Raw genomic sequence first — 23806 nt, forward strand, 5'->3', positions numbered from 1 at the left:
CGCTTCCGGGGGATAACTCTTGTTTGTCCGAAATGGGCCCTTAAAGGTGCATACCCACTCTATATGACAATAGAGCATAATGCGCTAAATAGGCTGTACGTGACGCCTACCCAAATTAAAACCCCGGACCGAAACTAGATCAGTCCGACAGGCAGCCGACGGGAGTTCAGCGTGCACTAGGTCGCTTCCGGGGGATAATTCTTGTTTGTCCGAAATGGACCCTTAAAGGTGCATACCCACTCTATATGACAATAGAGTATAATACGCTAAATAGGTTGTACGTGACGCCTACCCAAATTAAAACCCCGGGCCGAAACTAGATCAGCCCGACAAGCAGCCGACGGGAGTTCAGCGTGCACTAGGTCGCTTCCGGGGGATAACTCTTGTTTGTCCGAAATGGGCCCTTAAAGGTGCATACCCACTCGCCATGGGAATAATGCACAATCATATTCATTTTGTGTAATATATTCTGAAAGTATGTACCAAACCTGCTAAATAGGCTTAATAAACTTAATATTTCAGCTTAATAGGCTAAATTGTCCAAAAATGATGTATGTATCAACCTATGTACTTTACCGGCTAAATAGGCTAAAAAGGCTTAATTGGCTAACTTCACACGCGTTTAATCTTGAACTTTTGTTATAAGGAGCACTTACTTTTACACAATGATAACGAAAGCTCGAAGTGCGATTCACCTGACCCGAAATCACTTAAATTGGTTGAGTTAAAAGAATTTCGGACCTGCATCGCTGCTGATATTTATCTGTAAGGAGCAGTTTTAGCAGAGTGAAGTTTCATGACATGCTATCTTATATAAATCAATGGCCTTAGTACCTTTATAAGGACACATGCGAAGATCCGGCGATTGGATGACTCGAAAACTGGATAATATATGGTCATATAGACCGTACTCATCAGACTGCCGAATTAGTTTCACAATTATCTTTCACATTTATACAAAATCATAATCATATTCCAACGGGATAAGAAAATCTTTTATTTCGAAAAGTAAGTACGCTCTTGGTTTAATTCCAATGTTTTTTATTTTGTTGAAATATGTACGGATCATCAAATTTATGCTGATTAGCGATGGATTTTATCGTGAGTGTTTTATAAAATCCACCGTTTTTCCGTGAATTTCTTTCTTCGCAATACGAAAGGCTATACCATTAGTCAACCAACTAATGTCCCGTGTGTGAAAACCAAATGAACAGAACATAAATGCAAATCAAAGTACTGACAGTACTGGTGTGACGATGCTTTTGAGAGGATAGATATAAAAGCATCAAGTTAAGTTTATCTACATCACCACTATCACCACAATTCTGTATGTTGGTACGAAAAAAAAATTTGGTACAAACATTTTGCGAAAAACATTTGGGTATAAAAACAAATTAGGGTACGAAAAAATATTTGGGAACAAAAAAATTGGGACCGAAAAAATTTGGGTACGAACAAAAAATTAGGGATGAAAAAAAAATTGGGTTCGAAAAAAAAAATGGGTACGAAAAATTTTAGGTACGGAAAAAAATTGGGGGAACGTGAAAGTAGTACCTGTGGGGAACTTGACCCACACTCGCACATTTTCGGCCCTTTCCGTCAAACATCAGATAAGTTCCTCGAAGGCAATAGTATGAATACACATTTCGGAAGCGGTAATGCGGTCCTACCTACGCACGTCAAAATGTAAGCGAAATATGTACACAAATCTGTCAGGAATGATTGAATTAACGAAGAAAATCGTGTATTGATGTAAGTTGTTTGAAGAAATGTGCAGAAAATATATTAAACAAGAGCTGTGTTTGTGAAACACAATGCCCCCTGCTGCGCAGCTTTGAAGCCATATATTTTACCTTTGACCTTGAAGGATGACCTTGACCTTTCACCACTAAAAATGTGCAGCTCCATGACATACACATGCATGCCGAATATGGAGTTGCTATCTTCAATATAGCAAAATTTGACCTTTGACCTTGACCTTAAAGGATGACCTTGACCTTTCACCAATCAATATGTGCAGCTCTATGAGATACGCATGCACGCCAATATTGAAAAGGTTATGGCCAATGTTAAAGTTTTCGGACAGACAGACAGACGCTTTATATTTGACGTTTGACCTTGAAGGATGACCTTCACCTTCACCTTTCACAACTGAAAATGTGCAGCTCCATGAGATGCATATGTATGCCAAATATCAAGTTGCTATGTTGAATATTAAACAAGTTATGGCCATTAAAGTTTTCGGACGGACGGACAGACTGACACACTGACTGACTGACTGACTGACTGACAGTTCAACTGATATAGGCCATCCTACCGGGGGCATAAAAAGCAATGGCGATATTTTTCTCAGCCACATAATTGTTAATAGTTTGATATCACAAAATGAAAGTGAAAGTAGAACTGTCAAAAATGAGAACCTGTCAACGTGTTGTTTTTGCTAGCACGAGAGGGCGATTACACTCATCGTGTTCACATTTTGACCATAGGCTTTGTCAATGACCTTTATAGTAGCTTTGATATTATTTATTGATATAATGTAACTGCATGATTGTGTATATGTTTACAAAACACAAAGCATAAATAATGATATAAATATACTGATTGAGCTTATAATAATCTGAGAACTATAGCCAGGTCAATTAAGGACTTAAAATACAATTTTGTGGCCTGGTTTCATGAAGAAATGACCATGCGTGTCCTAGATTTGGTGTGACACATTGGTAGCATTACCGTTAAACTGTTACCAGGCTTATGAAATTAGTTTTTTATTGAACTATCTAAGGAAATCTAAATCAGGCACTGATTTTTCTTGTTTTAATACAGTCATAGATCAGTTGTGGCCTCTAAGTAATGACCAATTTTTGCTTACTTGTCACACCCTTAAAACTTTCCACACGTCTATTATAGCAAATCTGGATTTAGGTGATCTTCAATGGTACATTTAAACTTTAGCTCTGTTACAAGAGTGCTGGTTAAGTCCAGTCACATATTTAAATCTAGGCCATGTCAAAATCAAAGTGTCAAAGACAAATGAAAGATGCGTTCATTAATTATTGTCCAGTTGTTTACTACTGCTGTAAGTTTTAATATAATATGACTGATGAACATCATGTGAGAGAAAATTCACATTATCATTGTATATCAGGTTTAGCAGCCTTTTAGATAACAAAGTATGCTAGTTTTCAATGTCGCTTCTGGGGATCAAACCCGTAGGGCTATTAGGAAGATTCTGAAATTTTCGATCCCTCTAGAGCAACCAAACCAAAAATTAAGTCAAATATTGCCGACTCGGTTTTTTGAGTCGGTTCAAGAGGGATAATGGAGCTCGATTGGTCATTGTCGGCTCTGGTACTACTTACATGTACCCCGGGTACTCTTAAGTATACTTACATGTACCCTGGGTACTCTAAGTATACTTACATGTACCCCAGGTACGGTAAATAAACGTCATTGTACTCGGTCCATATTAGACTGTACCCGAGTTGTATTCGCGCCAAAAATCCGATGTCGTAAAACGCGCAACCGATTATCTTAAACACACTTCTCTTCAAAAAACACTGCATCAACATGCTTTTTGAGTATGTGTTCCGATAATATAGAGGCCATTCTACAGAAAATTGACATAAATGTGCAGGGCTTAACACTAAGGCACGGCCGAACGACATTCACTGCCTGTACCTTGGTCTGGGCTAGCCAATGTCCCAGGAACATGCCCGACCGGTCGTGTGTATTTTGGGCGGGATTATATGTTCTATATCAATAAACTGCGTTTTAAATAAGCTTTTCAAAGATGCAAAAATCTTAATACAGTACGATAAAATGACAATTAAATCCCAGAGTGAGTTCGGAGACTACAAACGGATCGTATCTCGAAATAGATTCGGAACCCCCTGATTGCAATCAAAATGAGGCCGACAATTCAGAAAATCGCCGGCGGTTTTCCTGGTAAAACAAGTCAGTACCTATTTTTAAACGGAATGCCGCTAGACACAGTTTTTGATTGGTTTCCTCGAAGTGACGTGTTTTCTCAATGAAAATACGTTGGAAACTAAAAGCCGGGATAGCCCATGATCGTCCGGAATGATGAAGGTATAAAACTCGACATTAACACAAAGTAACTATAAAATTTATAGTTATTTATCAATTTTAAATAATTTTAATTTGTTGTCATTATGGAAAAGTTATTCCATCCTTTAGACGATTAATAAATCCATTTAGAGGAAGATAGAAACTTTATTTAGATTAGAAGTGTTTTGACAATATTTTTTACGCAATTCAATTAGCAAAACTAATATTAATGGTCGATCCCGGCTTTTAGTAGAGAGTTAACCCTGTACAATTGTTACAACTGCCGTAACACGTTATTTTGCTAAGATTCACTTACCATTTCTTTTAAGACGGTAACCCGGCAATCTATGTAAAAAAGGTTTTAACGTTCATGTCGTTGTTTAAGTTTGGCTAAACGGATGGGCATGGGGGTTCCTCGGATACGAAAAGAAAAGGGAAGGAGGAAAGTAAGAGAAAGTATGAGGAAATAAAAAAAACAAGAACATTTCTCCAGAAATGGCGTGAACAGTTGTCTTAATTAGGTGAATATTGAATTCAATAGCATTAGTAAGGCAAGCTAATAAGAATGATTTAATCATAATTGCGCATCTCCAAGCACAAGAAAATACAAGGTGAATGATAAATATAAAGGTTTTTATAATACTTGGGTCAGGGCACATGAAAGATTGGTCAGGGCTAGTAGGTTCTGCATTTACTAGCCCGAACGGGCTAGTTGAAAAAAATAGTGTTAAGCCCTGATGTGTATATATAATTATTACAAAAAAATAGTCGACAACGACTGATTTAGGGTTAAATTTCCCGGTACGTTTTAGTATGTTTACCGTACCCGGGATACATGTAAGTATACTTAAGAGTATCCGGGGTACATGTACGTATTGATCCCGAGGGACAAGAAAAACAATTGATTAATGTTCGAAATAAATAATTTGATTAATGACAATTCTATTATTTGAGCCAGGTCACAGGAAAAGCGCAGTCAAATCAGTATCCAATTAAATTATTTGTTATTGTCAGAAAAACGCTTTTAAGCAAACAGCTTTCAAGCGACTGCAGGCTGATCTAGATCCAAACTGGCCACAATCGCCTAAATGACTCTTTTACTGTGACACAGTTCATTTAACTTTAAAATGATAAAAAGTAGTAACACTAAGAAAGAGTATACAAACCAGTAAAGAGTTTGAAATCAATGTTGAATTTCAGGACAGCTTGGTGATCTTCAAATCCCCGATGAAATGTTGATATCGATATCATAGTCATTCAATAAGTCGCAAAATGCTCGAATACAATTTATAAAGCACAATGTGACTTATATTGATAACTAAAAATACCAGTATGCCAGTTTTGCCTTGTCAAGCTGTTACGATCCAGAAAGTCCTTCATTCACATCGAGTATATATCCTTCGAATTCCAACTATTGTTGTCATAAGCGGAGATTTAGTGAATAAATAATTTATATATCCTAAATGACAGCTTCTAAATAGCGAAACAAGCCAATTTATGCAGTAAGAAAGTTTTGAATCGAGACTCTCATGGGGGCGGCCATTGTTGAATGTTGAAACACGAACGACAACTCTGCTAGGAGAATGTTATCAATGACGAGCAATCTCCTACGCAGTGGCGAATGCAAAAGGGAAGTAACCTAAAAAATCGAGTTATCTCAATCGGACTGGCGCGGTCTATTACATAGGTCGCCATCGTGAATTTTTTTTAGATGGTTATCAAACCTTGGACGATGCTGTTCCATCATCGTCAAAAAGCGGAAGAAATATTCTCTCGCGGGTTTGTTTTGTTGTTCTCTGTTATCGAAGTGCCATATGTAATCAAAGTATCCGCATACCCGGCGCGATGATACTAGAAGTTAAATGACGTGTCCCGCGTAATCAAAATGGTTCACTTCGCTTGATTATATTTACTAGGTTTCAATCCACGTACGAACAATCAATACCAAATAGCCGCGATATCAATTTGATATCGAGTTTTACTTGCATGTAATGTGTTGCTCATCCCAGTTATTTGATCTGGTTCCGCATGCCTAGTCGTATTATTGTAAAATATTCCCGTTTTCCTAATAACAGCACATAGACATGAACTACCAAACAAATGACAACACCATTTTATTTCGTTTGAATGCTCATTCCAGTTAACATTATAAAAAGTTGTGGAAAAATATAACGCGGTTTCACACGATCGAAATGCTAATTCATTTAATTTAATTTTGGTATGCGTATAGAAAGTGTTAAATACACCTTATTTGGTCAATCTCAAAAAAAGGCTTTCAGTGTTTCACTATATATGGTACTGGTCATCGAAAAATAATCAACAGATAAACGTCGGGAAGGTTGCTGATCCTCAGAAAGGAAGAAGAAAGCGCATGTATACACACCGGTACGCCGAAATAACACCGGAAAATGAGTTTTAACATTATGATAAATAAGAATATTGTTAAACAAGAGGACCCGAAATTCACAAAGTAGCTCACCTACACAGTACGCGGACATGTTCTGTGCAGCCCAATACTAGTATATCATTAAAACAAATGACATGACCATGTTTACAAAAGATTGTACTATATACACGCCGGGTTGCGAATACTTCGTTGACGGATGGCACTTCACTAACAGAGAACAACAAAAGCCACGCGCGAGAGTTGAGTTCTTCAGCTTTTTTGTATTTATGTTCTGTTTATTTGGTTTTTAGACACAGAACATTGTTTGTGTGATTAATGGTATAGCACTTTGTATTGCGAAGAAAGAAATTCGCGGAAAAACGGTGAATTATTAAAAAAAACACGATAAAATTCCATCGATAATCAGCATGAATTGAATTATCAGTACATATTTTAACAAAATAAACATACTTGGAAATAAATCAAGAACGTGCTTACTATTCGAAATAAAAGATCAATATATCCAGTAATGTTACAACATGTTACATTTTAGTTTACTAATGTATTTGAGAAAATTCAGATTTTTTAAGAGTCGCATGCACATTTTTCATCTGCACTTTGTTTACCGATCATCTAAAAAAACAATGGCACTTCGTTTCCCGACATCTAGACACTTTTTTCCAGATATAACACTCGTTTTTTGTGAATCAAAAATGCAGAATTCGCTGTGGAATACTGTTAAAGTAAGCAGGCAATAAATAAAAATGTATGTACTTAGTACGCAAATAAAAAACGAATTACCGAAGCATGTTCTTATCCCTTTGAAATATGATTATGGTTTGGTATAAATGAGAAAGAGAAATGTTAAACAAATTGGACATGTCTAATGAGTATAATCTATATGACCATATATTTTAAATTACGTTCTAAACGGTTGATCTAAAGCATTTATAGTTTAATAGCACCAATAGTTTTCCCCTCATTCTCCAATCTTATGGGAATTATCCCTTCGTGGGACTTCGACTGGTACTTAAACAATCCAGTTTCGCTTTGAAGAATAAGCTCTCTGTATTTTTAAGTCTGGCACTTGTGGCCTTTTACACAAAGCTCCACAATTTCCGAATATTCATCTGTTTTGTATGAAGGTGATGTACAATAGAAGCACCTATACTTCGAAAGAGTCTTCTTATCCATGGGCTCAGATCCTGTGAAAAGACAAAATAAGAATACATTTGAAAGAACAGACGTGACGAATACCCCCACATGCCGCATTGACACAGAATATTTTACGTGTTGTCTTCACACAAAAACAGCGGACACCATGATCAATGTTTAAAACGCACTAAGTGACCCGTGACTTAGTTTTGACCCCGCATGGCCCATGTTTGAACTTTGCCTATACATCATCAAGATACAACTTCTGACCAAGTTTGGAGAATATCTGATGAATACTACTTGAATTAGAGAGCGGACACCATGCTGAATGTTAAAAAACGTTCCAAGTGACCCCGTGACCTAGTTTTTGGCCCGACATGGCCCATGTTCAAACTTGGCCTAGACATCATATTAATACAACTTCTGACCAAATTTGGCAAATATTGGATGAACACTACTTGAATTAGAGAGCGGACACCATGCTGAATGTTTAAAACGCACTAAGTGACCCCGTGACCTAGTTTTTGACCCGTCATGACCAATATTCAAACTTGACATAGACATCATCTAGATACCACTTCTGACCAAGTTTGGTGAAGATCGAATGAAAACCGAGAGAGCGGACACTTAATACGGACCGACCGACCGACAGACCGACAGACAGACAAGTTCTATCCTATATAGCACCCTAAACTTCGTTTGTGGGGGTATACTAAGTACTGACTCCATAATATGACATTTGAACATTTTATGTACGCATTCCTTTTTTCCAGAATCAGTTGTTTTTACGATTTAACTTTACCCGTGTTTCTTTAAACTCAACCAATACAGTGATTTAGGGTCAGGTGACTTCGAGCAAACGTTAGCGTTGCGTAAAGGGAAGTGATCTTATTTGAAAAGTGCAATTATAATAAACATAGTATAAATTAATAGTAATGTGATTTTTGAAAAATATATTTTCAAAATGTTTCGTATTAATAGCCATAATATAAATAAATGCATTTAAGGTAGAAGATAAAACTCAGTTATTAGAGTGCCCGCTTTGTTGAAAGTCTTCGTAATCTGAAGTGCCCTTTATCTGTAAACAAAGTGCCTGCAACTTTATGTATGCCACCTATTACAACATGCACTATCTTTGTTTATATTTCATTGAATACTATCAAAATTTCAGTATTTGAAGCACAGTGATTACTCTACATGCTGGAATAGCAAACAATTTCTTGCAATAATTCTAAGTAGTTTTATTTTGTTAAAATGTTTACTGTTCATCCAGTTTATGCTGTTTTCCGATCGAATTTTCTATTTTTTGGGCAAAACTGTACCATTCTTCCGTGAAATAATGTATTCCCAATACAAAAGGATACACCATTTATCAACTCGACCATGTGTCTTGTCTTAAAAACTAATCTTTAGGATATAACTTTAAATAAAACAGAGGAACGTACCTCTCGCGCGTGGCGTTTGTTGTTCTCTGTTAGTGAAGTGCCATCCGTCAACGAAGTATTCGCATACCCGGCGTGATATATGTGACGCTTAGAGTGTGAACATGGTTTCCTACAGCCATAGGAGGAAAAATGCCCTGCACCTTCGCGGCCATGCTTTTAACCAGACCAGAAACATTTTCGAACTTATCCAAGATATCTTTACAAAAAAATATTCTGACCAAGTTCAATAAAGACTTGACAATAAATGTGACTTTTAGAGTTGACAATGAATGCAATTTCTATAGTGTTAGCAAGGTTTTACTATAGCCATATAAAGAAAAATGCCCCGCCCCCTGGCGGCCATGTTTTTCAACCAACCGAAACAATTTTAAATTCATCCGAGTTATCATTGAGACAAATATTCTGACACAAGTTTTATGAAGAACGGACAATACATGTGGTCTCTAGAGTGTTAACAAGGTTTCACAATAGCCATATGAGGCAAATACCCCGCCCTATGGCGGCCATGTTTTCCAACCAACGCGAGCCATTGTTGAACTCGTCAAAGATATCATTAGGACAAATCTTGTGACTAAGTTTCATGAATATCGGACAGTAAATGTTGCCTCTAGAGTGTTAACAAGATTTTAATATAGTTATACGAGGGAAAATGCCCCGCCCCTTACGGCCATGTTTTTCAACCAATCGGAACCATTGTCGAACTCGCCCAAGATATGATTGGGACAAATATTCAATTCAAGTTTCGTGAAGATCGGACAACAAGTGTGGCCGCTAGTGTGTTAACAATGTTTTACTAAAGCCACATAAGGAAATATGCCCCTGGCGGCCATGGTTTTTTTTCAAGTCAGACAAATCATCTGACCATTAAGTTTCATGAAGATCTGACAATATATGTGGCCTCTAGAGTGCTAACAACGCAAATGTTGACGCCGCACGACGTTTTGGCCATCATAATAGCTCATAATGAGCACATTGTGCTCAGCTAAGCGTAAACACCCGAGTAATAGGTTATGTCGCATAATTGATGTTTAGATCTTGTTCGCTATAATGCATGCCCTGTGTTTACGTCAGAGTGGCCGGAGACCAATAAGTTTGTTGACAGTAGATGCACGCTTTCAACTGGAGTCAGTCCGTTTTCATTATAGATCATGACAAGATTACATGGTTAATAGTTTGTTTTCGTGTCGGTGCAATTACCAGATAATACATACGCCCGTATATGCATTTCAACAAATTAGTTTGACCCATCAAGTTGACATGTTTATGTAACGATACATGTATATAAGCAATGCTTCTTTGGACACTAAGAAAGGAAGGATTTAACCCATATGAGAGGCGCTAGAGGTTATCTTTAGGGTCCCAGGTGGGGTGGGGTCATGTCTGGGTGATTTATACGGATTTTGTCATGTCTCGGAAACGTTATTAGTTACTTGGAGAATTACATTGACTTGGAAATAATGCATCAACAACTAATTTAAAGAATTATATGGACCTGGAAACATTATGTTAAAAACTGAATAAAAATGCAAAGAACCGTTCATCGAGTTTATATGTGTATGTGTTGTTATGGTACAGTTACTTAGTTGCATTACTTTATTATTCCATTTTATTGTAAAAAAACGTTTACATAATATTTTGTCATGTTACAACGTTTGTTATCGTTTGAGATTGTTTAAAACTGTACCGATGAAATACCGTGCAAATATTTATATCGGGTAATGTCATACTATGCATCACTTTTTTCACATTGCTTTACGTTGACGTCGCGAAACAAAAATTGACATGACCACCGTTCAACATCTGTTATATTCCAAACGATTCAACGGTATATACTTTATACTACAAAACACCAATGATTTATTTGTTTGTGTGTTTAATCTCTCTAAAAGAGTAAACTACAAATATACATGTATTAAATAATAAATATGTGTCAGGCTGATTTTCAGAATGTTTTCAAAAGGTTTCGTATCGTACGAAATAAGTTGTTTGAAATTCCTACAAACGTATCTGACCAAGCCCGCCCCAACTGGACCTACCTGCGACGTACGTCGTTAGAGCCAAAACAGAGAGCAAAAGAGTCGCCATGCTGATCTGTACTGGAGAACACTTGTCCACATACACGTCTTATCAGTGCAAGTGTCGGTAGGGAACAGCTGGCATACACATTTAGATTGGGTTATGACTTCACGTCATGCCCTTTATTCCAAATATAAAGGTGTATACCGGTAAACTAAAACCAAGTGTATTGAGAAAAACGAAACGATACACAGGGTCGTATAACCACGACCGTTACTGATGGCGAACGTGTTAAAGCCATCTTATGACGTGTTTGAAAACAATCACATTGAATTCCGTTCAGAAATACTTTTTGAAAGTTCACGTCATCCATATGATAGACATTCGACCAATTATTGCCGCAATCATCCTAAGACGCGTAGTGCTATGACATGCCAAGTCTAGGTTTTAAACAACAAAAACAAATGGTATTTTAATGTATGAACAATATTGACAAGTGTAAATAAAACCACAAAGTCTTAGCTACAATAACTTATTTTAATAGAAGTAAGTTTTAACGATGTGGAATTCATTTGTTAGTCAATAATTGTTAATGTATATATGTATGTAATTATATAGTCTCTTATAAATCATATTATGATTGGTCGCATACATGTAACTGTGCTTTTATATGTATTTTAATTGTATATGTATTGCGAATGAGACTCTAATAAAACATTGAATTGAAAACATTGAATTGAATTGAATTGAAAATTGCCAACTGACCATGCTGTTTTATATTACGACCAGGAGTGCCAGGTACTCAAGGACTTAACGGCGTTGAAAGCACAAACGTAACACGCGCTAACGTCTGATACAATAGGTATTATTACTTGCAACCTAAACAGCAAAGTTGGTATTGCAATAATATGCGTGACATCGATTGAAGAGAGTTCCTAATTGTAATGAGTATTTGGGTGTTTTGATATTACACGAACCACTCGATCCACATTTAGACCGCCTCTCCCCAGAGACCCACATTTTTGCTACACGTTTGTCTCTCTTTCTCTTTCTTGTCAAATTCATTTAAACAATAACGAAGAATATTGAGTACACTTATAATTGCTAACTACCCGGTAAGCGTACAGGTATGATCCAATATAAGAATTGAATTAATGTCAGACAAACAAAGATACCGTAGTCTTCATATAATTATACAGTATGTTATTTCAACGAGCGAAGTCCGGGTCATCTGATTCTCAGCAAGCTTAGGTCCAGAATTCAGAAATAACTAGCTGTCTTTCGTCCGCGAGGAGTTTTTATTTGTATTACACAATAAACAAGAGAAGTGTTTGTCAAAAACACAATGCCCCCTATTGCGCCGCTTTGAAATAAAATTTCAATATATCATTTGGTTTAGATATTATCTCCCTTTTAAAGCTTATTACTTCTCTTGGATTGTATTTTTTGACTTTTTACCTTGAAGGATGACCGTGGCATTGACCTTTCACCACTAAAATGTGCAGCTTCATGAGATACACATGTATGTCAAATATCAAGTTGCTATCTTCAATATTGCAAAAGTTATGGCAAAACTTTAACCAAGGTTAAAGTTTTGGGACAGAATGACAGACAGACAGGCCAAAAACAATATGCCCTGATCATTCCATCCGGGGGCATAAAAATGAGACCCAGAATAGACATAAATACAAATATTGGTAGTCACAAAATTTTAGTATGATTATTATGTATAATTATTGCTGAAAATTGAGCAAAATAAAAATATTAAATGAGATTTTTTTGCTTTAGATGAGTCAATATACTCTCCCTGGTTCAACATACAATATAAATATAGATATGAATATCACAAAATGACAAATGGACATAAATCACAACAGCAATTAACATGCACCAATGTCATTTCAGTGAGCAAGTTACCGCTTTCTGAAATTTGCTTTTGCTCTAGCTGTTTGCTTTCTTCGTCTGAACATGAACACAAGCCCTCCTAGACAGGTGAGTGGCAGGGCAGATAGCATGAACATCTCGGTGTAGGTCCAGGGCTGCTCAGGGAAGTACTGAAGGTACTGGTCCTGTGTCCGAGAGAGCCGCCCAACCACGTACTGGTCAGACTTGGAAGAGAACTGAAACATGCGCTCTAACACAATACTGAGGGCAGACTGGTCGTAACGGTGGCAGCCTGTGGTCCGAGGGGCCCGCAGCTCAAAGCAGCCGCTGTAGCGCGCTGTGGGAGGGGCTATGCAGGAGGCACTGAGCGCACACATCAGCCACGGTTTCAAGACGTCACCCCATGACGTGTTAGTCCTATAGAAGACCATGGTAGAGACATCCACAAGTCCAGAGTCGGAAAAACAGCAGCGGGACTCCTTCATGTACGTGAACATGGCTGGGTCTGTGTACGCCAGAGTATTCACATAGTCCGGCTGGGTCCACACGAAAAAGTCACGCTTTCCACGGTACTTCAGCTGGTTGAGGTCAGAGGCTCGAGTCAATAACATGTTCGGGTTCAGCCACAGAATAGACCCAAACTCCTCAATGATAGACTAAAATAGTACATAATACATTATCAAATTTTTTAGCAATAAGAGAATCACTTCAAAAGAAAATTGTGTCTTGCCTTTGTCGACTACATGGTGATGAAATTATTACATAATTCAAGTTGAATCGCTTATTAAGAAATGGGGAAGTACTTTGCTCCACACATTTTATGCTTTTGTCATAAACAAGAGGGCCTAAAAGGCCCAAAGTCGCTCACCTGAGATAACAAGATATTATTGGGACAAATCTTCTGACCAAGTTTCATTAAGATCGGAAAATAAATTGGCCTCTAGAGTGTTAACAAGGTTTTACTATAGCCATATGAGGAAAAATGCCCCGCCCCCTGGCAGCCATGTTTTTCAACCAACCGGCATCATTTTTGAACTCGTCCAATATATTATCAGGATGAATCTTCTGACCAAGTTTCATGAAGATCAGAAAGTAAATGTGGCCATGGAAGCCATGTTTTTCAAGCAAAAATAATAACTTTCGAACTCATCCAAGATATCATTGAGACCAATCTTCTGACCAAATTTCATGAAGATTGGGCAATAAATGTGGCCTCTAGAGTGTTTTACTATAGCCATATATAGCCATATAAGGAAAAATGCCCCGCCCCCGTGGTGGCCATGTTTTTCAACAAACCGGCATCATTTTTGAAATCGTCCAAGATATTGTAAGAATGAATTTTCTGACCAAGTTTCATGAAGATCAGACTATAAATGTGGCCTCTAGAGTGTTCACAAGATTTTACTATAGCCATATATAGCCATATAAGGAAAAATGTCCCGCCCCTTGGCAGCCATGTTTTTCAAGCAAACGTAACCATTTTCAAACTCATCCAAGATATCAATAAGACAAATCTTCTGACCATATTTCATGAAGATTGGACAATAAATGTGGCCTCTAGAGTGTTAACATGGTTATACAAAAGCCATATATAGCCTTATAAGGAAAAATGCCCCGCCCCCTGAAGGCCATGTTTTTAAAGAAACCAAAACCATTTTCAAACTCATCCATGATATAATTGGGACAAATCTTCTGATCAAGTTTCATGAAGATCGGAAAATAAATCTGGCCTCTAGAGTGTTAACAAGGTTTTACCATAGCCATATAAGGACAAATGACCCGCCCCCTGGCGGCCATGTTTTACAACCAAAAGGCATCATTTTTGAACTCGTCCAAGATATAATTGGGATGAATCTTCTAAGTTTCATGAAGATTGGACAATAAATGTGGCCTCTAGAGTGTTAACGAGATTTTACTTTAGCCAAATATAGCCATATAAGGAAAAATGCCCCGCCCCTTGGCAGCCATGTTTTTCAAGCAAAGTTTACCATTTTCAAACTCATCCAAGATATCATTGGGAAAAATCTTCAGACCAAGTTTCATGAAGATCGGAAAATAAATGTGGCCTCTAGAGTATTAACAAGGTTTTACTATAGCCATATAAGGAACAAGACTATTGTCAAACAATATGGTCCCCTTCCGGTGAAACTCCACCATTGTCAGATTTTTTTTTTATTTGTTGCCATAGGAACAAAATGAAATGACATGTATAATCTCCATATTGCCATCTATCCATGTTTCATGACAAAAATATTAAGAAATTTTAAAGTTATCGCAGGATCCAAAAAAGTGTGACAGACTGACTGACTGACTGACGGACACACAGAGCGCAAACCATAAGTCCCCTCCGGTTTCACTGGTAGGGGACAAAAATGCTCCTCCCCCTGGCGGCAATGTTTTTCAACCAACAGGCATCATTTTTCGAACTCGTCCAAGATATTATTGGGATGAATCTTCTGACCAAGTTTCATGAGAGTTAACAAGGCAAATGTTGACGCCGCACAACGGACGACGGACAAAAGGCGATCACAAAAGCTCACCATAAGCATGTTGTGCTCAGGTGAGCTAAAAAGGGATGAATTCAAATAAATCAATAATGAAAAGGTGTCTTGCACATAAACAATACACTGTGATGACGTATTTTATGTTTAAAATAAACAAGCAAAGTCGTTGAATTGATATCCCCCGCCGAATATGCTTCTGGACACAAAAGTGTTCTGGATGGAAGAACAGATAGACAACGCCAAAAAAACATTTTTTCAAGATACAAAGGGCCATAACTCCGTTATTAACAGATGGTGTACAATGCCATTTGGGGTGCATCATCCTCTTATCCATATATATACTCATGATACCAAGTTTCAATGAAATCCGCCAAAGCACTTCCAAGATACGCCTCCGGACACAAAAGTAGCATTTTTTCAAGATACAAGGGCCATAACTCCGTTATTAACAGATGGTGTACAATGCCATTTGGAGTGCATCATCCTCTTATCCATATATATACTCATACCAACCAAGTTTCAATGAAATCCGCCAAAGCACTTCCAAGATAATGAAATCAGTCAAAGCACTTCCAAGATACGCCTCCGGACACAAAAGTAGCATTTTTTCAAGATACAAAGGGCCATAACTCCGTTATTAACAGATGGTGTATAATGCCATTTGGCGTGCATCATCCTCTTATCTATATATATACTCATACCAAGTTTCAATGAAATCCGCCAAAGCACTTCCAAGATATGGCTCCGGACACAAAGGTGCCGGACGGACGGACGGAAAGACTGACTGACGGACGGACAACACCAAAACAATATCCCTCCACCTATGGCGGGGGAAAATAACCTAATAAAGGAGGAAGAAGTTTGCTCCAATAACATTTTATCACATGCCATACCCTGTTTCCCATGTAATATAACCATTAGGAATATTTTTATCTCACACGTGTGTAATATACTTTTTAAGCGTTTTCATTGGCTTAGTTTTCGTATTACCAATCGCATTTTGTTATTTTGCTGAAATGACGTTCCAACATCAAATGACGTCACGAAATGTAAACAACATTTAGGATTTATCATTATGTTTGCGTAAATATTTATTTAATTTGCTCATTTAAAAGTATGTGATAAAAAAGATCTGACACTCGTCGTTTCATACCATATTTTATTAAATCATTCCAGGAAATTTGTTACTAAGCTCCCCAAAGGCTCGCTTATTAACAAAATTCCTTAACTCGTTTAATAAAATATGGTTTGATATGACAACTCGTGCCAGATCCTATATGTATGTGACCTAACACAATTACTTCGCTTCGATTATGTCGGTAAAACTTGTGATGCTTTTGTGACAGTTTGGATTTTGTGTATATAATCCCAAATTTGAATAATCAAACCCTGATCTGGCTTGGACGAACCTGTATAATGATTGGACGGTATGCAAAGTTGCGGATGTCTGCCACATGGTTGGGGAAGATTTTTGCATCAAAATGTCGAACGTCACACTCACAATGGGCTTTGATCTACAAAAAGATGGATGTATTAAGTGCAGCATAAATGTTCAACAACTTTCTGTAATCAGTGCTGTCCAGATAGGCACATACATTACCCAAAACAGAAGAAACTCACTGAGTGCACTCAACATGTTACATTCCAGTCAAAGAGTTGCTTTTTTTCACCTCCTTAAAGCTATGTTGTGTAATATAGCAGGTACGTAGTTAAACATTAACCGAAAATGAGAAATTTAAACAAAAAATACTTATAACAAGGGCTGTTTGTAAAACATGCATGCCCCCCATATGGGCTGTCAGTTGTAGTGGCAGCCATTGTGTGAATACGTTTTTTGTCACTGTGACCTTGACCTTTGACCTAGTGACCTGAAAAATCAATAGGGTTCATCTGCCAGTCATGATCAATGTACCTATGAAGTTTCATGATCCTAGGCCTTATTATTCTTGAGTTATCATCAGGAAAACATTTTACTGTTTCAAGTCGCTGTGACCTTGACCTTTGACCTAGTGACCTGAAAATTAATAGGGGTCATCTGCCAGTCATGATCAATATTCCTATGAAGTTTTATGATCATAGGCCTAAGCATTCTTGAGTTATCATCCGGAAACCATTTTACTATTTCGAGCCACTGTGACCTTGACCTTTGACCTACTGACCTGAAAATCAATAGGGGTCATCTGACAGTCATGATCAATGTACCTATGAAATTTCATGATCCTAGGTGTAAGCGTTCTTGAGTCATCATTTGGAAACCATTTTACTATTTCGAGTCACTGTGACCTTGACCTTTGACCTAGTGACCTCAAAATCAATAGGGGTCATCTGCCAGTTATGATCAATGTACATATGAAGTTTCATGATCCTAGGCCAAAGTGTTCTTGAGTTATCATCCGGAAACCATCTGGTGGACGGACGGACGGACCGACTGACCTACCGACATGTGCAAAACAATATACCCCCTCTTCTGCCAGTCATGATCAATGTACCTATGAAGTTTGATGATCCTAGGCGTAAGCATTCTTGAGTTATCATCCGGAAACCATTTTACTGTTTCGAGTCACAGTGACCTTGACCTTTGACCTAGTGACCTGAAAATCAATAGGGGTCATTTGCCAGTCATGATCAATGTACCTATGAAGTTTCATGATCCTAGGCGTAAGCGTTCTTGAGATATCATCTGGAAACCATTTTTCTGTTTCGAGTCACCGTGACCTTGACCTTTGACCTAGTGACCTGAAAATCAATAGGGGTCATCTGCGAGTCATGATCAATGTACCTATGAAGTTTCATGATCCTAGGCTTAAGCGTTTTTGAGTTATCATCCGGAAACCATTTTACTATTTCGAGTCACTGTGACCTTGACCTTTGACCTAGTGACCTCAAAATCAATAGGGGTCATCTGCCAGTCATGATCAATGTACCTATGAAGTTCTTGAGTTATCATCCAGAAACCATCTGGTGGACGGACGGACGGACCGACCGACCTACCGACATGTGCAAAACAATATACCCCCTCTTCTTCCAAGGGGGGCATAAATATACTTATGTAGTCACGGCACAATATATAGCATTTGAATTTGCATTACACAACCCAACTAGAACTTGACAAGTGCTGTTTGTTATTGTAACGTTATGGTGGCCTGCGTTATTTGCCATGACTTTACAACAATACCCTCAGCATCACTCTCAGTATTGTTGCGCTGGGCTGAGAAATGTTAGTACAATGCAGCGTTCTAGTCAAGGAAATATTGCAACGAGGTGTTGAATTGCAATTACACAGTACATTGATGCGCAGAATTATAGAAAATGATGGCACAACATGAGTCAAAAACATAACCCGGTTATCATGGTATGTAAAACAAGCAAATTCGTTGAATTGATATCCCCCGCCAATATACTTCTGGACACAAAAAATTTCTGCCTTGACTGATGGACAACGCCAACGTGCATCATCCTCTGATCCATATACATACTCATACCAAGTTTCAATGAAATCCGTCAAAGCACTTCCAAGATATGGCTCCGGAAACAAAAAAAAAAACATTTTTCAAAGATACAAAGGGCCATAGCTCTGTTATTATGCAATGGTGTACAATGCCATTTGGCGTGCATCATCCTCTTATCCATATATATACTCCTACCAAGTTTCAATGAAATCCGCCAAAGCACTTTCAAGATATGGCTTCTGACACAAAAGTGCCGGAAGGACGGACAATGCCAAAACAATATCCCTCCGCCTATGGCGGGGGATAAAAACTGCAGTATTTACAATAATTGTAGATAAACCGACATACATTTATGAACGGCTATTGAAAAGCCTCAGTTCTCATAATTTAATTGAGATTTAATTTGTTAACATATTTACAGGTTTAGAGGGTGTATTTTTATTTTAGGTATATGTCTCATTGGTGTCATGTGTATTCTCTTTCAGACACTTTTGGACTACATTCACAAACTCACCAGATTTAGTTCGCTTTCATAAAGGCCAATATCATAGATTATAAACTTAGTTGTTGGATGTGACTTCTTTATTTCCTCCCTCCACTGTCGTATGAGTGATTGCACATGATAGAAGTCATCAGAAGACACTGCTGTGACTATTGGAGGTATCTCTGTAAGCTCTGTAGGAGATGGTGTTCCTTTAAAGTTTGATTTTAATGACTCTGGACCAAGCCTCATTAAATAGGGAACAGTTTCACCTTTTGGATAGGATTCAATGGTTTTTCTGTTGATTTCAATGTCTCCACCAAAGTTATTACAGCAAGCAATTTTGTCCAGGTCTGAATCGTCTATGGCCGAGTATAGGAGTGCGTACTGGGCCCCGCGGACTGCGAGGAGCAGCATGCACAGCCAAAACACACAGGACGCAACTACCATGTAGGGGGAAATTTGCATGTGTTTGCTCAGACCCAGTCCCAAGGTGCCTGCCTTGGGATTCCCTGCTGGTCCACTGGCCTGGTAAAGGGGAAGTGCCCCGCCTTTACCATAGCGATCCATGTCAGTTCAATCTTGAAAACAAACAATAGCATTGCGACAGTAATAATAGAGACAGACTGACAATATACCTAATACACTGCATGTACCTATATAGGTATGCATATCTATTTACCCAAATAAGGCAAATGGAAATACAGTCAGTCAACCAGTTTAGAATAACCTGGCAAAAAACGTTAATTCTTTTGACCACAATAATTTCTTTCAGGATTTAGTGTCAATGTGAGAAGATGTAAAAATAAAGGGTAAAATTTATTTTGTATGATAACAGGTTAGGCCAGACGGCATATGCATTTTTTTGTCAAAAAGTAGCCAAAAGTTCACTCTTCGGAAAATTATTAAAAATCATTCAACTTACAATATAAGTATTTCAAAACATTGTCATTGAATTTGTTTTCAATCAGCAAAAAGTTTATTTGAAAATAATAAAGCCTTCTATATCCATATGCACATTTCAAAACATAACTCATTTCAGGTTAACTTTTTGCTGCATTTATCTCCCCTGTAAGCATAATACAAAAGCTTTCTTGCTAAAACTTTGTTAATTTATTCCTTTACCTAATGCATACCCAGTGATAATTTTAGAAATCAAAAGTATGAGTCACAGGGACTCATAGGTTTTTAATCTATGGGTCCCAGAGAAAAAGTATGGGTCCCATCCATGAGCAGAAGAAAAACATAGTGGATCAGGGTATTTCAACATTTTAATGACATCACATGGCTATCTAGTCGCAATTAAACAGGAAACTTTAAAACAGATTTTAACAAAAAAATAAAATGTTTGAATAAAATATGCAAAACTGTCTCTGTCTTTGTTTGTGTTTGTGCACTTGTACATTGAAAGCTTACGTTGGGCTGTTGACAACATACAGATAGCTGGTAAAGGAAGGTGTCAACGAGGTTTTTCGCTGGTAACGGTAGGTGTGAACAGGGACTTCTGGTTGTTTTCCAGTTTGGTCTAGATTTTTAGCACCTCCATTATACATCACATTCACGCGTGTGTAGTGCGACAAACAATAACCCCACTTGACCATTATAATAGATGAGCAGATTTACGTCAATACTGACATAGCTCAACGACTGTAGCAATAAAGATGCAGCGTAATTAACATAAAAAGTTTCCACTTTAAAACAAAGCACTCGAGTTTTTATTCATCATTCAAATCAAAAGCCAAGGCTTTCCCCGAGGAAGAATTAGATGATTTCTTATTTTACATGAAATGCGCGAGGACTGTTAATTTGTTGCTAGATAATTAAAAATTTGTCAGAAAAATATAGCGCTAAGCAACCCATGCTCCGTATCATAATGACATTTCCTATTGTTGAATACAAAATTAAGCTTTCCAATGACCCGGTTTTTTGATTGCGCAATAGTAAAATGGCGGCCATTTTCGGTCGATTTGCAAGTTTTTAGGTCTTAAATTCTTTTTTTCTCTTTTCGCGAAATATTTTTCAGTATCATAATTTATACACTTTAAGGATTGTGCCTCCGTGGGACGCATATATAGCAAATGTTTGCGTCCCCTGCGATTTCTATGCGTCCAGGACGCAGGACGCAGACCTAAAATTATCCCTGCATACCTTAGACACTTATCATTTTGTTTTTATTGGCGGGACATTATGGAAAATTCAATACAAATTAATCGGAACTGCTGATTATCCGGAACTGGTTGACAAACTGTAGTACTTCTCACATTAATCTGCCAAGTTTTATTATCACATTAGTCATTACACAGTTGTACAAATAATAATCGGTAATTAAAGCGTGATTATACAATTTTGTATATGTGTTAAATAGTAATGTATTGATAAAATATGTTACAATAACACTCACAAAATAGGCAAGAAAAATTATACATTGAAGACGAATTTCATAAAATGCAGCAAAGACAAATTAGCACCCCAAGCCGACTGTGACGAAGATATTTCGTACATATTTTTCTACAATAACCAAAGCATTCGTCTTTTTAGTTAGTGTTCGTGTGTCGTATGAATAGATATCCTTGCAGGAATTTAAAATGAACCGTTAACGGGGCCGTCCAACAGATAAAGCGTCGTATCGACGCGAAACGATATTTTGGGAAACTACGAGGATTGCTTATATAGCTATAAAATACATCCGCTCAAAACATGAGCGTGGATGGTCGAGTGGTCTAGGCGGGAGGCTTTTTACTCCAGGAGTCAGTGGTTCGAGCCCTGTTCAGGTTTACTTTTTTTAATTGTATTCTTGTTGTTTTTTTACAGGAGATTTTAGTTCAAATGTTTAAATTTATCAATACACAAGCTTCAATACATGCCAAAATCTGTTGGACGGCCCCTTTAAACTAAATTTAGATTCACATCATACATGCATGATTTACATGCTGGCGAATTCGACTGTACAGCCTTTTTCGATTTCAGAATTATATATCTGGCTTATTTGGCTTATTTGGCATTTTTCGACACATGTTCTTCTTAACTTTTGATTTTAATAAGTTTTTTACACATTTTATATAAATTAATAAATATTTGAAAAAATCCTATTATCTCGCTTTAATTGGATTAACAAAAATATGTTTCTGATAAAAATGCAATTTAAATAGAGTAAATAATGAATGAGAAAAATCTGGATGTCCGAAAAATTGGAGTCGCAATAAATTATATTTTGCTTATAAAGAGTGTGTCCGAAAACTGAGTGTGTCCGAAAATTTACATTATCCACTAATACGGTGCATGTGCACAGTAAGACATGAACTTGCAACAAAGTATACATAAATGTACAAACCTGATTACAAGTTAAATGTCGTCCAAAACAACCGCTCGTGTCTATCTAAGCGCGTGTACCCAATTAAGAGAGTACATAAATCCGCATGTGTAAACATGATCTTTGTTAACCCATCCGTGAAACGCATGGACTAGCCGACACAGGATTGTTGTCATGGTGCTATAAACAAACGCGGATTAAATCAAAGCGCTGAAGGCACTGAAGTTGTTCGCTATTGCATAATTTAAGACGCAACTCATTTTTTCAAAATAAATCGCAAGTTTAAAGAACACACGCCATTCAAATGAATGAAGAGTGTGTCATAACGCACGGGAGAGATTTGTGTGCACTTGTAATCATCCTATTTATTTCATAGAGATAACTTAGTTAGACAAACTATAACAACAACATATGGCCATTTTTGGACGTTCTGAAAGCATATAAAGTATGATGAAAATGGTAATGAAAACTGAAAATGAAGACAATATGCAATCACCATCATATTAAATGAATAATGTTGGAATATCAAATACCTATCTCACTAAGAATATTAAGAGACGTAGATAACTACGTCTCTGGAATATTATTTCATGATGAAAATTCCCTGTTCAAAACTTCTGATTTTTGACACCATATACAAATTAAAAATGTAAAATAAGATAATTGATAAAAATAAATAAAAAATAAATCTGCGAGCAATGTTTTTACTCACGAATAAGGTAGTCATAAAGACAGCCCCAATAACTCTGACCTATGCATAAGTATAGAGCACTAAAGCTCTTTATCGGCAGAGCTGTTTTACCTAGCTTTTCACCTTAAATGACTTAAGCAGACATGCATGAATTTTTTCGAATATTTCATAGGCTGATTCGAGATAAACCTCTGAACTTTGGCTACATCACTGTTTCTGTGCTCAGCGCAAAGGATGTAGCACTGTTCAGTGTAAGGAATTCCGGACTACTCTCTGTATGTTCAAACGACACAAATTGTGGCCCAGTTACAAGTACGCGTTAAAATCCATCTCGCAGAATTTTAGGGTCAGTACTCGTTCACTAAATCGTCCGTTTTATTGACTATTGATAAACACAGTTTTGCTTCCAAGATG

General features: G+C 37.4%; 2 protein-coding genes across 2 annotated transcripts in view; both read right to left on the reverse strand.

Annotated features, from left to right (window-relative positions):
- The window catches only part of LOC127881866 (hepatic lectin-like), a 30444-nt gene extending 19194 nt beyond the window's left edge, over window positions 1-11250 (reverse strand). Inside the window, exon 1 of the mRNA XM_052430039.1 lies at window positions 11094-11250. Within this exon, the coding sequence (XP_052285999.1) occupies window positions 11094-11142 (49 nt within the window). The 5' untranslated portion in view covers window positions 11143-11250. The remainder of the gene's footprint in view (window positions 1-11093) is intronic.
- A 1102-nt stretch (window positions 11251-12352) lies between these two features.
- On the reverse strand, window positions 12353-22889 carry LOC127881861 (uncharacterized). The gene is made up of 4 exons (XM_052430032.1): window positions 22723-22889; window positions 19425-19972; window positions 16871-16975; window positions 12353-13613 (listed from the first exon to the last, which is right to left on the reverse strand). The coding sequence occupies exons 2-4, from the start codon at window positions 19959-19961 to the stop codon at window positions 12987-12989; spliced, it is 1269 nt and encodes a 422-aa protein (XP_052285992.1). The 5' UTR covers window positions 19962-19972; window positions 22723-22889; the 3' UTR covers window positions 12353-12986.
- Between the last annotated feature and the right edge of the window lie 917 nt (window positions 22890-23806).

The sequence above is a fragment of the Dreissena polymorpha genome, chromosome 5 (assembly GCF_020536995.1).
Source record: "Dreissena polymorpha isolate Duluth1 chromosome 5, UMN_Dpol_1.0, whole genome shotgun sequence".
Classification (NCBI taxonomy): Eukaryota; Metazoa; Mollusca; class Bivalvia; order Myida; family Dreissenidae; genus Dreissena; species Dreissena polymorpha.

Bases quoted from the DNA above. Each gene is read 5' to 3' on its own strand.
- LOC127881861 (XM_052430032.1), bottom strand. From the start codon at position 19,961: ATGGATCGCTATGGTAAAGGCGGGGCACTTCCCCTTTACCAGGCCAGT. The intron at 16,976-19,424 runs GTGAGTTTGTGA...ATCTTTTTGTAG, and splicing joins ATGAAAGCGAACTAAATCTG to ATCAAAGCCCATTGTGAGTG. The intron at 13,614-16,870 runs GTTCGTCCAAGC...GTACTATTTTAG, and splicing joins ACCGTCCAATCATTATACAG to TCTATCATTGAGGAGTTTGG.